We start from the raw sequence: 15,256 nt of genomic DNA on the forward strand, positions 1-15,256 counted from the left end.
GTATTTTAAAACTATCACTTAGCCATAGTTTTTTGGGGGAATAAAAACAACATGAGGAAGGGGGACAAATTTTAGAAAAAGGAGTATTTACTCGCATATTATGTTTTTTTTTAGCCAACCGTGGTTGGTTTGTTTAGCCAGCCATTGGTTTGTTTAACCAACCATGATTTATGTTTCAAAATGTCTAATCTTTTAGGTGGTTTTTTTTTTTCCCCTCTGAGCACACAGATATTGCTTAAACAGAATAAAGTCCAAAGAAAACTTGATTTAACCAAATGAAACTCTGGTGCCAAAGTCAATAAACCAATTAAGGAGTTGCATTAAAAAAGAAAAAAAATTAAACTACTGCAAGTTTGAGACCAGGTCTAAGCATTTGTCCCTGTGAAGAATGACGGTGACTTTCTCTCTGACCTCAGGAAGGTACAGTCTCTCTGAGATCTGTTTTCTTTTTAAAACATTGAGAGGCTTGTGTTGCTCATATTTTTGAGTGATCTTGGGATATATGATTTGGGATTTTGTTGTAGGGAAACAGTTTGACTAAAAGTATCATCTTCATTCTAAAGAAACCTTCATACTTGTATCTTGTGCAAAGGAGTTTAATTGTTTAACTCCACACAAGGCAAATACATTTTTAGTGAGGTTCTGAGGCAAATGATAAAAACAGGATTAGGATAAAATTTAACCCTTAATTATTTGAATTCTTACTGTTTGCTTTTCAGGTCTGACACAATGGTTTAACTCTTGCTCTAATGATTATCTACCCTAACATTATACAATATAAATACAGTATTTCATAGCAGGCATTTACAAAATCCTTGGCGTGCCTTTTTTTTTTTTAAGGTTTATTTATTTATTGGAGAGAACCCAAGTAGGGAGGAGGGGCAGAGGAAGAGGGAGAAGCAGACACCCCCCTGAGCAAGGAACCCAATGCAGGACTCCATACCAGAACCCTGGGATCATGACCTGAGCTGAAGGCACACTCTCAACCAACTGAGCCACCCAGGCGCCCTTGGTAGGACACTTTAATCAACAGAACAAACCTGTAGATTAAAGAAGAGCTTTGTCATCAGCTCAGGGCAGGAAAAACCCAAGTAGAATAAAGGTAGGTAAAATGGTTAAGGAGATCATCAATTAACTGTATTATCCCACCTCCCTAAAAGTGTATATATAAAAAAAAAAAGTCTGTTTGCCCAGAACGGAAGTTTGAATGTTCTACCTTACTGTAACTTCTTAGAAGAGGAACTAAAACTGCCATTTAAACCTGTTCAAAGTGATGATGTTAATGAACTTTCGCGTGACTATGCTATGAATCAGCGAGTTTCAAAATTAAAATTAGTTGAGTCGTCCAGTGAAAAAAGAGTTGCTCCTCGATTTGATTACTTTTAACACACGTACATAATTACCCCCCCTTAAAACAAGCAAACAAACAAAACCCCCCAAAAAACCCTTATGATTTACATTTGGAATATAATGAAATGTGAAATGAAATACTGCGACGAATATTCATCAGTTCAGCTACCAGAGGCATAGTTTTAAGAGAGGACGATGACGTCTGTCGTCTCAGGTTATCTTCATAAACGCCAGGAGAGGAACTGTCAGTCCCACCCCTCGAAAGTGGCTCCCGAAGACAGGCCTGCTCTCAGATTCTAGCCCTGCCCGCGAGATGACGTTCACTGCGGCGGGGATTTCCGTAGCAGTGACACACGCCACTTCCGGCCGGCGGTGCGACTCAGTGACGTGGCAGGCGAGGTCGAGCACGGTCCTTCGGGCTGGGACACCCGGAGCTGTCAGGCGGCCTCTGGGAAGCCCGGAGGGGTAAAAGAGCATACCGACCGCGGCAGCGACTTCGACCGAGCCCGGAGCCGGAAGTGCCACGTGTCCCGATTGCGCCTGCGCGGCCAGCGGCTGACAGGCACTTCCGGCCGGGGCCTCTCTCCTCTTTCGGTAGGCTGCCGCCTTCCAGCCCGGCGTTCTCGGCCCCACCTGTCCGACTCCCAGGCGTCAGCTCCCAGGCCAACCCGTGGCCGCTCGCGGGCTGGGAAGAATGCAGCGCCATGCCTAGGACATGATGCGCCGCCTTCTCTTCTCGCTTCAGTCCTGAGTTGGTGGTTCCTTCCCTCCTCTTCCAGCAGTCGTCTTTCAGCTGTTAGTTTGGCGCTGTCGCAGACCCCGACCATCCCCTGCCAACCCCGACGCGCACGGTCGTCATGTCCCAGCCAGGGATACCGGCCTCCGGCGGCGCCCCAGCCGGCCTCCAGGCCCAAAACGGGGCCGCCTCGGCGTCGGGGTCTCTCTACAGCAACGGTAAGTACGGACCGGGGGGCGGGCGGCTGACGCGGCCTGGGCTCGAGCTGACCTTTGGTTACTGCCGCTGCCTATGGCGACAGGAGAGGGTGACCTCCCGGCCAGGCAAATGAGCGGGTGGTGGTGGGCGCCTGGGCCAAGGAGACCGCCGTGAATATCCAGCCGCAATCCCGGACTCGTCTTAAGTGTTTCATATTCATTTATTCATGCGTTCAGTGAACAATTAATGAGTGCTTGCTGAATATAACACGTTGGGTGTACGTGGGTGAAAGATACAGATTCGGTGCATACTTCAGTACTCGCATGCAAGACTCATAGTGCCTGTTTATGTGCTTTCCCCTTCCTTGCCACTTCACCCTGTCTTCCAGACAGCACAACTCCGGGACTGATTCATTTCAGTTCCACAGGGCCTACGGTGGGGTGGGGGTGGGGGGCGTCTGAATTTATGGAGGTAAATGAATGTGCTTTTGGCAGGCCCCTTTAAGGCCTGCTGGTGTCTTCCAGAACCATAGGCGAATGTACTTAGGCCACTTGTTAAATTTTTCAGCTTTGGAAGAACCAAATAATAGGGGATGATCTCCTGTTTGATTTCCAGAGGTCTTTACTCACTTGGAAAAGTGGTCGGAAACACCTCTGAACCTCTCTCGAGAGTGTACATGTGGCACTGCACTTTCTCACTTGGTGTGAGAGTTAGTTTTATGCCTCTTCTAGGACTCTTTAAATTGTCCTACATTGTGATTGGCTAAACTTACTATAATTGTTATATTAGAGAAAGAAAGATTTTTTGCCAATATCTTTCCAAGTTACTGATTTACCAATAAATCTTTGGCTCATCGAAACAAAACTAGTAGAATAAAACTAATATACTTAAAATGCCCATTGTAATCTAAGATTTTTGTGAAGTTCAGGAAAATAGCCAGTGACTAAAATACCCAATTTACATTGTGTTTAGAGAAGACTAGTGTTTCTTTACAAAGAAGGCTCTAAAAGACTTTTAAAAATGTCTTGAGTAGGCAGGTATGTAGGCAGAAGCAAGAATAAGTGTAAGCACTGTAATGGTATTAAGTTGAATGAATTGTTCCTTCTCATACTTGTGGTAACAGATTAAGTAAACTGCGTTTGATTCTAGGCTATTTAGTAACATTTACACTGAGGATGAAATCATTTTAAGACTTTCACTTTGAGGCAGAAAAACTGAACATGTCATATGATTGCAGACAGCCTCTCCTCCTGTCCTTCCTGCTGCTTTCTTGCAGTGTATTCAATAAACTTCTATATCCTTTAAAAAAAAAAAAAAGTCATATGGCTATGGCTTTTTCTTATAATCTATAAATTGCAGTTTTACATGAGCAAATCCTGCAAATACGCTTGTCAGTTTATATTTAAGTGTAGTGTGATAATTTTAGTGTGATACTAAAGGAAGTTAGCCACTGCAACATGTAGTATAAAAGATTGTGTCACCTCTGTTGACTTAATCCTGTCCAACAGACATTTGTTGCACACTTTCTAAGTTCTATCCTTGGGAATGTAAAAGAAGAAAACAGTCCCTGTGCACACATTGCCCAGGGCCAATTGATAATTCATTTAGAAAAGGAAATCCTTAGACTACAAATAGCATTTTGAAGATATAATTTGGAAGTCTTTATTATCCCCATTTCTAAAGTTTTTGTAGAATTATTTTCAGTAAAATGGCTAATGGCCTGTGCTGGGTTTCTTTGTTGTTCATCCTGCTAATAATAAAGACAGTAGGGATGTAATGAACAATTGGAGAGGGTATTTCTCTAGAAGGTGGAAAAAAGAGTTCAGTGTTGAAATCCGATTTTATTGGTTAATTCTTTCAGGGCAGTTATTGGCCCTAAAGTATCTTTTGAATACTCGTACTGTAGATTTAAAAAAATATATATTTTATTTATTTGTTTGACAGAGAGGGAACACAAGCAGGGGGAGTTGGAGAGGGAAAAGCAAGCTCCCTGCCAAGCAAGGAGCCCCTGAATACTCATACTGTAGATTTAATGTAGCTTTTTATTTTTTTAAAGATTTATTTATTGGGGCACCTGGGTGGCTCAGTGGGTTAAGCTTCTGCCTTCGGCTCAGGTCATGATCTCAGGGTCCTGGGATCGAGCCCTGCACTGGGCTCTCTGCTCAGCTGTGAGCTGTTTCCACCGCCTGCCTCTCTTCCTACTTGTGATCTCTCTCTCTGTCAAATAAATAAATAAAATCTTTTAAAAAAAGATTTATTTATTTGTTTTTAGGGAGGGAGAGAGAGAGAGAGCGTGCAAGTGTGAGTGCACCTGAGGGTGAGCCAGGGGAATGGCAGGGGAAGAGGGGTAGAATCTTCAGCAGACTCCCTGGTGAGCACAGACTACCAGGAGGGGCTCCATCTCACGATCCTGAGATCATGATCAGAGCTGAAATCAAGAGTCAGATGCTTAACTAACTGAGACACCCAGGCACCTATTAATGTAGCTTTTTAAAATTATAATTGATACATAATGTTAAATTAATTTTGGATATATAACATTACTGATTGGACTTTTCTATGTGCTGTGCTTACTACAAGTATAGCTACCATTTGTCACCGTACAACCCTATTACAAATACAATTGACTATATTTCCTAGGCTGTACCTCTCATCCCCATGACTTACTCATTGCATAGCTGGAAGTTTGTACCTCCCAATGCAGCTTTTTTAAATTGCATATTACAGTTCAGTTGAATATTCAGATACTTTTTAGAAATCAAAAGACTGAATAGTTACCTTTTCCATTTTTCTGTAACTTATTATGGTATTTTATAGTGTCATTATATGTAATTCCTGACACACCAGGACTTTTTTTTTCTGTGGTAGATTGTTACATTGCAATCTGAAGGTTGTCTAGACAGGTTTTTATAAGTCTGTATAGATTTGTGTACACATATTTTCTTTGCAAAAATTGACAGTGAAACTGTAAGGCTATATAAACTGGCATATCTTCATCTCATTAATATGTAATAAGGCTAAAGGCAAATAATAACTACCACTCTTTTTTGTTAAAGATTTAAATTTTTTTTTTTTTTAAGTGATCTCTGTACCTATGTGGCTCGAACTCACAACCCCAAGTATGAATCCCATGCTTTACTGACTGAGCTAGCCAGGTGCTCCTCATGACTCCCACTTTTTTTTCCTTTTTTTTTTTTTTTTTTTGATTTGAGACAGAGGAAGAGAGAGTGAGTGCATGCATACTCTGAGGGAGGGGGCAGAGAGGGAGAGGGACAAGCAGCCTACACACTGAGTGCAGAGCCCAACATGGGACTCCATTTCACAAACGTGAGATCATGATCTGAGCCAAAATCGAGTTGGCTGTTTTTTGTTTTTTTTTAAGATTTTATTTATTTATCTGACAGACAGAGATCACAAGTAGACAGAGAGGCAGGCAGAGAGAGAGAGAGGGAAGCAGGCTCCCTGCTGAGCAGAGAGCCCGATGCGGGACTTGATCCCAGGACCCTGAGATCATGACCTGAGCCGAAGGCAGCGGCTTAACCCACTGAGCCACCCAGGCGCCCGAGTTGGCTGTTTAACCAGATGAGCCACCCAGGTATCCCATGACTCCCACTTTTAATTAGTTGGATTTTTTGACTATTTGGATCAATTTGCCAAGGCAGTTAGAAACCATAGTTTTACTAATTTTATTTTTGGTAGTATTTATGTAATGTTCACTTTCTCCCAAATATAGTAGAGGTCTCAAAGGATACTTATCATCATTTGTACCACCCAGATTTCCCTGGTTTAATGTATGTAATTTTTTAATTTTTTGAAGAGTTTATTTGTTTGAGAGAGAGAGCAAGCAAGCACACAAGCAGGTGGAGAGGCAGAGAGAGGAGAAGCAGACTCCTCGCTGAGCAGGGAGACTGATGTGGAGCTTGATCCCAGGACTTCGGGATCGTGACCTGAACTGAAGGCAGGCACTTAACCAGCTGAGCCACTGAAGTGCCCCTAACGTATGTAATTTTGTAAAATAATACCTTTCTGCCCTCTAGACTATAAAACCTATACAAGCAAGGGTATCTGCTTTTGCACATCATCCTCTCTCCAACTTTCCACATGGTATCTAGCACATTTTAGGAATTACCAGTTTCATTGAATGGAAGTTTTAGAATTAGGTGTTTTGGAATTTAAGTCACTAAATATATATTCACGTAATAGAAAATTAGAGCTCATTTCCAACTCCTTTTTTTCTGATGTATTTTTAGCCTTTTTTTTTTTTTACAGTATTAACTAAGACAGTAGAATATGTTGGGGGTTGTTCTTTGGTCATCAATTTAAATGCTAGAGTTGTGCCATCTGCTGTAGGCATGACAGAAATGTAGGTCTTTTTTAGTTTCACTATGATGTAAACCATGTTTATGATTGTGTATTTGATATAGAAAAATCTCTAGTTATGATAAAAGCGTGCTACAAATAAAATTGGCATGTGGTCTATGATTGTTGTGGACTTTTCATGTTTTCAGTAGGGGCAGTAACTTTGGACTTCCAAAACTTTTTGTGTATGTCTGCGAGAACTTTTGGTGTTGAGCTTCGTGTTTGTCTCTGCTGATAGACTGGAAGTTCCTGAAAGACAGATATAGTAACCATAAGAACTAACATTTATTGTTTACATATTCCAAACCCAGTGCTAGGTTACATTATACCCATTATCTCATTTAATCCTCACAACGCACTGTGGGGTGAGAACTGTTAAGTACTGTTAGGGAAACTATGATGCGGGATGCCTGGGTGGCTCAGTGGGATGTGTGTCTGCCTTAGGCTCCGGTCGCGGTCCAGGGGTTCTGGGACAGAGTCCCGCCTCTGTTTCTTCCTCTGCTCCTCCCCTGTGCTCATGCACATGCGCATTCTTTCTCTCTCACTTGCATGCTCTCTCTCCCGAATAAATAAATAAAATCTTAAAAAAAAAAAAAAAGCAAACTGTGATGGGTGGACAAGGAACTAGTTTAAGGTCACACAGCTAATAAATTGTGGAAACTAGATTTCAAGCCTAGGCCGTCTTAGGTAACCACTGTTATTCAGTTTATCTGGTTGTTATATCTGAATCTCAGGACCTAGCACCTGGAATTAGAGCCTGAATCAAGGATCAGAAACTTCTCTTTGGTTTCTTTGTGTAGGTGGATGCATATGATTATAGTAAGTTTACATTTTTCAAAACTGCCACGTAGCTTATTCTCCCCTGGATTATAATTATTATATGACCTAACCTTCACTTTTTTTAGTATATAGTCAGTTTCTTTGCTATTTCAGCATCACATTTCATAAATGTCTTCCAGATCCTGTAATTGCTCCTACCCCACTTAGATTCCTTGCATTTGCTTTTCTCTTTCCATTGCTTTCCAAGTGCTATTATTTTTTAGTGACTGACCCACAAGTTGTACTCACACGGTGGCATCCATTTGTTGCACTTTAAGTTTCATTTGGTCAGCTCTCTTAGTGATCAGCATATATTTAATGTGTGGGGTGAGGTGCTGAATCAGATTCTTTCCCAATATTTAATTTATCATTCAAACCTGTTGTATTTAAAAATACCTACACAAAGGGGCGCCTGGGTGGCTCGGTGGGTTAAAGCCTCTGCCTTTCGCTCAGGTCATGATCCCAGGGTTCTGGGATCGAGCCCCATGTCGGGCTCTCTGCTCAGCAGGGAGCCTGCTTCCCTTCCTTTTTCTCTGCCTGCCTCTCTGCCTACTTGTGATCTCTGTCTGTCAAATAAATAAATAAAATCTTAAAAAAAAAAAAACCTACACAAAAAGAAGGAACTTAAGGTTTAAGGAACATATTGCTCTCTCAAATGTGGTATTTTTGAATACTTTGTCATTTTTCTCTGACTTTTACTTATACTTCTGTGTATGACACCATAATTAATAGAAACATACTCTGGAGAGCCTTGAATTAATTCAAATTGGTCATTCAGTTGGATTCATGTATGATAGATGGAAAATGTAAACTGTCCCTGGCAAATAGTATGTATTTACTGAATGGATTAATGAATGAATTGCTTAAGAATACAAAGAGCGCTGGTCTTTTTGCTTCAAATTTTAGGGAAGACCATTCTTGGCGCCATCTTTTCCCTTTAGTATTAAATTTGCATGAAAGGGGTAGTTTATGGATTGTGCTTTTTTGACTGTTCAGTAGGCTTTCTTGAAGAAACTTGTAAAATTAAAATTTATTTTGGGGGCACCTGGGTGGCTTAGATGGTTAACTGTCTGCCTTCAGCTCAGGTCATGATCTCCAGGTCCTGGGATCAAGCCTGGCAGGGTCCCAACTCAACGGAGCTTCTCCCTATCCCTCTGCCTCTCCCCTTGCCTGTGCTCTCTCTGTTTCTCCCTCTCTCAAATAAATAAATAAAATATTTTTTAAAAATAAAATTTGTTTGGGGCGCCTGGGTGGCTCAGTGGGTTAAAGCCTCTGCCTTCGGCTCAGCTCATAATCCCAGGGTCCTGGGATCGAGTCCCGCATCGGGCTCTCTGCTCAGCAGGGAGCCTGCTTTCTCCTCTGTCTCTCTGCCTGCCTCTCTGCCTACTTGTGATCTCTGTCAAATAAATAAATAAAATCTTAAAAAAAAATAAAATTTATTTTTTATTCATTGGAATAGTATACTGAAGTTTTTCTAAATTTTTGCATTCTAAATTTTATTAGTAATCATATATCAAGGCATTTTGGCACATCAGTGGTTTCTTCATAAAGTTTCTTCTGATGTACATGAGAACTCCTAGGACATGACATTTTTGCTAATGGGGATTCTGGTGTCCCATTGAGTGCAATAGAAATGGAATTTACAGAGGTGCCTGGGTGGCTCAGTGGGTTAAGGCCTCTGCTTCCGCTTGGGTCCTGGTCTCAGGGTCCTGGGATCGGGCCCCACATCGGGCTTTCAGCTCAGTGGGGAGCCTGCTTCCCCCCCCCCCACTCTCTGCCGGCTTGTGATCTCTCTCTGTGTATCAAGTAAATACGTAAAATCTTTGGGAAAAAAAAAAGAAAGGGAATTTACAAAGGTGGAACTTGTATCTCTTTGATTCTGAAGCTGCTGTTTGGGTAATTGAGTAGCAATCATTTACTTTTAAAGATTTTATTTATTTATTTATTTTGAGAAAGAGTAGGGGAGGAGCAGAGGGAGAGGAAGAAGCAGAGTGCAGAGCCCTCCGCAGGGCTTGGTCTTATAACCCCAACACAGACCTGAGCCAAAATCAGGTCAGACGCTCAACCTACTGAACCACCCAAGTGCTGCCATCTGCTTTTATTTTAATCTCTTGTTTGTATCTTTTCCTCTTTACCTTCTCTAAATTTGGCTTCTTCCACACATCCCCCAAAATAGCTCTAAATAAGGCCACAGATGACTTTTTAGTTATTAAATACAAAAAATATTTTTCATTTCTCATATTTTTCAAGCAGCATCTGATGTTCTTCACCACTACTTGTTTCGGTTTAAGACCCTTCTGATTTTTTTTTTTTTTCCTCAACAGCAGTATTCTTGATTTTTCTTCTTTTTTTGATTGCCTTTTTTCTTCTCTTTCTCTTTTTTTTAAATTTATTTGTCAGTGAGAGGGCATGATCAGGAACAAGTGGCAGAGGGAGAGGGAGAAGCAGGCTCCCCACTGAGCAGGGAGCCTGATGCGGGACTCAGTCCCAGCACCCTGGGATCCTGAAGGCAGATACTTAACTGACTGAGCCACCCAGATGTCCCTTCTTTTCTCTCTTTCTTAAGTGTTGGTGTTTCTCAGGTTCTGACCTGGTCTCTTCTTTTTCATTCTTTCTTTAAAAAAATAATAACAATTGGGGTGCTTAGCTGGTTCAGTCAGTATAGCATGTGACTCTTGGTCTAAGGGTTATGAGTTTGAGCCCCATGTTGGGTGTAGAGATTACTTAAAATCTTTCCTGGCTGGCTCAGTTAGTACAGTATGGGCTCTTGTGAGTTTGAGCCCCAAGTTGGCTATAGAGATTATACTTAAAAAAAAAAAAAAAAAAAAAAAAAAAACTTTAAAAAATTAAAAAGAAAACCCAAAAAATATTTTTTCACATCATTTCTGTGGCTAGGTTTCTTCTTTTCTTACTCTATATATACTTCTGGATGTCATTAATCCCCATAGTATCAAATGTTGTGTATGTGCCAGTGATTGCCAAAGTTATATCATAAGCTGAAATCCATCTCTTTGGCTGCAGATAGATGTCTTTCTGTTGTACATCTGTACTTGGATTTCTTGGTGACACCTGAAAGTATATTTAAAATAATTCTTTGTTCCCTCCTCCTTTTGCTGTTCTGTATCTTCCCCAGTTCTTTTCTTCTCCATCTCTCCAGCTGTCCACTGAGTTGTTCAGTTCGGAATCCGGGGAGTTATCCCTGATTGCTTCCTCTATTCACTTTCTTCACATGAACTCACATATTCAGTTCCACATCAAGTCCCATCAGTTGTATTTCTTCAGTCAGTTTTTTAAACTTACGTATGGGTGTTAAATATTTGTTTGCAACTCTAATGTTAAATTTTTTTTTAAATAAAAAGGTATGCAGACACAAAGCTAGGCTTAAACTTCATGTGTTTATAGGTTCTGTACAATGTAAAAGTTAAAATAAAAACATCTGTAAAAGCAGTACAGTTCAAAGTTAACATATTAAATAATGTGATGGATTATGCGGGTTGAAGCCAAAACTGATTGGATTGTTTTAATTTTGTACATGTTGGAACATCATTTGGGGAATTATCATGGTCAGTCTTCTTTTCTTTTTAGAGTCAAGTGTTGCCTGGGTGGCTGAGGGGGTTGAGCATCTGACTCGATCTCAGTTCAGGTCTTGATCTCAGGGATGTGAGTATGAGGCCCACCTTGGGCTCCATGCTGCTCATGGATCCTACTTTAAAAAATGCGGGACACCTGGGGCTTTACCTCAGTTGGTAAAGTGTTTGACTTTGGCTCAAGTTGTGATCTTGGGATCCTGGGATGGAGCCCTATATTGGGCTCCGCACTCATTGGGAGTCAGCTTCTCCCTCTCCCTCTGCCTCATCTCCGCTCATTCTTCTTTCTCTCTCTCTCTTTGACCATCTCTCTCAAATAAATATATAAAATCTTCAGAAATTGAAAAAATAAAGATGAAACTTGTTTTCAGTTGTTGGGGAAGAACTTTTTCTACACTGTTAGATTTGGTGTTTAGGGGCTTGTGAATTAAACTGGCAAGAGACAGAGATCAGTAAGAGAGAAGATACAATTTTTTTTATATAGTTTGAGAGTTTACAAAAATGTGACTCAAGGAGGCAGATAGAATTTGAAATTTAGGTACCATCCTTTTTTTTTTTTTTCCCCCCTGGATTTTATTTATTTATTTGACAGAGAAGGAGAGCACAAACGGGGAACGGGAGAGGGAGAAGCAGGTCCCCACTGAGCAGGAAGCTGATGTAGGGCTCAATTCCAGGACCCTGGGATCATGACCTGAGCCAAAGGCAGACACTTAACTGACTGAGCTGTCAACCACCCCTTAGGTGCCATCTTAATAGCGGAAGGGGAGAGAGAGAACAGCACTTACGGTAAAACAAAATGATTTTTAGGAAAAATAGGGCCCTTAATAGATGGGAGATTTGTTAGTTCTGTGGCAATATGTTTAGGTGTGGTGTGGAGACTTCTCATTTCAGGCGATAGGAGTCAGTTATCTCTGGTTGTTCCTGGGCTGGAGATTTATGATAATTGAGTTTTTTGGCATTCTTTTGGGAGGCTCTGCTTTTGGTTGACTAAGAGATTTAAGGAACTTATGCCCTGTGCTCAGAATAACTTGTATATCACAGTGCTGTGTTCTGGACCCATTCATAATCTCTGATCTCTAATTTTGATGGACTACTTACTTTATTAATGACTTCAGAATAAAAAAACATTAAAATCATTTTAAGTAAGCTCTAAGCCCAGCATGGGGCTTGAACTCATGATCCTGAAATCAAGAGTCACATGCTCAGTTGGTTAAGTGTCAGACTTCAGCTCAGGTCTTGATCTCAGGGACCTGGGATTGAGCCCCATGTTGGGCTCCCCACTCATTGGGGAGTCTCTCCCTCTTCCTCTGCGCCACCCCCGCCCCTTGTGCACACACTGGCTCTCTTTCTCTCTCAAATAAGTAAATAAAAATTTTTCTTTTTTCTTAAAGTCATACGCTCTACTGGCAGCCAGCCAGGTGCTGCCTTATTTTGTGCATTTTTTTTTTTTAAAGATTTTATTTATTTATTTATTTGACACAGAGAGATCACAAGTAGACAGAGAGGCAGGCAGAGATAGAGGCGGAAGCAGGCTCCCCGCCGAGCAGAGAGCCCGATGCGGGACTCGATCCCACGACCCTGAGATCATGACCTGAGCCGAAGGCAGCGGCTTAACCCACTGAGCCACCCAGGCGCCCCTATTTTGTGCATTTTTAAAAAGGATTTTATTTAGTTGACAGAGCGCGTGTTGGAGAGGGGGAGAGAGAGAATCTTAAGCAGACTTTGTGCTGAGCATGGAGCCCCATGTAGGGCTCAGTCCCAGGACCCTGAGATCATGACCTGAGCAGAAACTGAGAGTTGGACTCTCAACTCTCAACCTACTGCATCACCCATTTGTGCATTTTGATGATGCTTTCATGTGGCTGGACCTGGCTTGAAGGCCTTTTTTGCATTTAGCCTATGATAAAACAGTAAGTAAAAAATACAAAGTGAACCATGAAATCTTGTGATAAGATTAGGCTGTGAAATATCTGTTTTTACCCATAAGACCCACAATATGCTTATGAATTAACTTTTGACAAATGTTTTTACTTCTTCATTTTATTTATTTTTAAAAGATTTTATTTATTTATTTGACACAGAGAGATCACAAGTAGGCAGAGAGAGTGTGAGAGAGGGAAGCAGGCTCCCAGCTGAGCAGAGAGCCAGATGCGGGACTCAATCCCAGGACCCTGAGATCATGACCTGAGCGGAAGGCAGCGGCTTAACCCGCTGAGCCAAATTCAAACATCTCTGTATTCCCACTGCTGCTTTTTATTTAGTCAGTGGTTTCTTGTCTGGACTACAGCTGTAGACTCCTTTCAGTCTCTGATCTCTTCTCTAATCCCTAAGAAGTTCTCTTACATGCAAATTTAAAATGTCTCACAGGTAGCCTTTCCAAGCCTCCCATCGCTCTTAGGATGAAATCCAGACTTTTTTTTTTTTTAAGATTTTATTTATTTAGGAGATAGAGAAAGAGAGAGAGAGTGAGAGCACACAATTGGGGCGGAGTAGAGGTTGAGGAACAAGGAGACTGTGCTGAACGTGTAGCTGGACTCAGGGCACCATCCCATGACCTTGAGATCACAACCCAAGCCAGAATCAAGAGTGGAATGCTTAAGTGACTGAGCCACCCAGGCGCCCTTGAAATCCAGACTCATTAAGGGAAACATTCTGAACTTGTGTTGCACTGCAGAGATTTGCTCAGTCACTTGGCTTTTGTTCTGTTATACTGAACTTTTTTCACAGTGCCTTTGTATGACCACAGGCTCTTGCGCATGTTGCTTTTCCTTTCTGGAAACAGTCTTGATACTCATTTTCCTGGAACTAACTCTGATTATCTCTGAAGATCTTAGTTGAAACTTCCCTTTCTCAGGAAACCATCTTTGCTACCTTTCTGCCTTCTCTTTAGACCAAGTGTTACTTCCTCGGTGCTCTCATAGTGCCCTGAGTTGCCACTGTCACATCACTCTCTGTTGTCCTTGCCTGGTTCTTTGCCTTCCAATCTGGACTGTGAGCTACTTGAGGGCAGTGTTGAAGTGGACCTTATTCACCTTTGTTTACTCTGATGATATTTGGTAAATGTGTGTTTTAAGGAAGGAATGAATAGAATGTTCTTAACCATCTGGAATAAAATGAATAATTAGGTTAAATACAGGATTAGTCTTTAACTAAAAGAAAGACTAGGAAAAAAGATTAATTCAGATGAAATTATTTGGTTTACTGGTAGGGGAGTGCTACATTGTTAAGGGCACAAATGTTTCTTAGATGAAGACAGCAAACATTTATTGAGTACTATGAGAAATACCACTGTAAGTGTTCCATATAAATCTCGTTATTTTGTTTTTTTTTTTTTAAAGATTTTACTTACTTATTTGACAGCAAGAGAGGGAACACAGCAGAGGGGGAGTGGGAGAAGGAGAAGCAGGCTTTCTGCTAAGCAAGGAGCCCAATGTGGGGCTCTATCTGAGGACCCTGGGGTTATGACCTGAGCTGAAGGCAGATGCTTAATCATCTGAGCCACCCAGGTGCCCCAAAGCCACTTTTAAAAATAGGTTTACTGAGATATAATAATTCACATACTATACAATTCACCTATTTAAAGTATACAAGTAAGTAGTTTTCAGTATATTCATCATCACACCTGCTTTGATTTGATTTGATTTATTTTTAGTGAGCTCCCTGCCAACTCTGGAGCCCTGTGGGAGGGTTTGAACTCACAATCCTCAGATCAAGACCTGAGCTGAGATCAAGAGTTGGATGCCTATGGGCACCTGGGTGGTTCAGTGGGTTAAGCTTCTGCCTTCAACTTGGGTCATGATCTCAGGGTCCTGGAATCAAGCCCAGCATCAGGCTCCTTGCTCAGCAGGAGCCTGTTTCTCCCTCTCCCTCTGCTTATCACTCCCCAGCTTGTTGTCTCTGTGTGTGTCAAATAAATAAATAAAATCTTAAAAAAAAAAACAACCCTACAAAACAGTTGGACCCCTAACCGGCTGAGCTACCCAGGCACCCCCACAATCGATTTTCATCACCTCCCTCCCCAACCTTAGACCCATTAGGTCACTCTCCATTTGTCCCCGGGGTGGGGGGGGGTAGAAATTTTCCTCTATCTGAGGTTTTCTAGATGGACTAAGAATTAAATACATGAGACAGATTAATATTACATGTGCAGGGAGGCCCAATAATGAAATTGAGACCTAAAGAAATGACTAAGGCAGCTACTTTTAAT

General features: G+C 41.4%; 1 protein-coding gene across 3 annotated transcripts in view; it reads left to right on the plus strand.

Moving 5' to 3' along the window:
* The first annotated feature begins 1,823 nt into the window (after window positions 1-1,823).
* The window catches only part of SEC24A (SEC24 homolog A, COPII coat complex component), a 63,695-nt gene continuing 50,262 nt past the window's right edge, over window positions 1,824-15,256 (plus strand). For all 3 annotated transcript variants that reach the window (XM_032837755.1, XM_032837756.1, XM_032837757.1), the window contains exon 1: window positions 1,824-2,304. In XM_032837755.1, the coding sequence (XP_032693646.1) occupies window positions 2,208-2,304 (97 nt within the window). In that variant the 5' untranslated portion in view covers window positions 1,824-2,207. The remainder of the gene's footprint in view (window positions 2,305-15,256) is intronic.

Source organism: Lontra canadensis, unplaced genomic scaffold (assembly GCF_010015895.1).
Source record: "Lontra canadensis isolate GAN:19392208 unplaced genomic scaffold, GSC_riverotter_1.0 scaffold99, whole genome shotgun sequence".
Taxonomy (NCBI): domain Eukaryota; kingdom Metazoa; phylum Chordata; class Mammalia; order Carnivora; family Mustelidae; genus Lontra; species Lontra canadensis.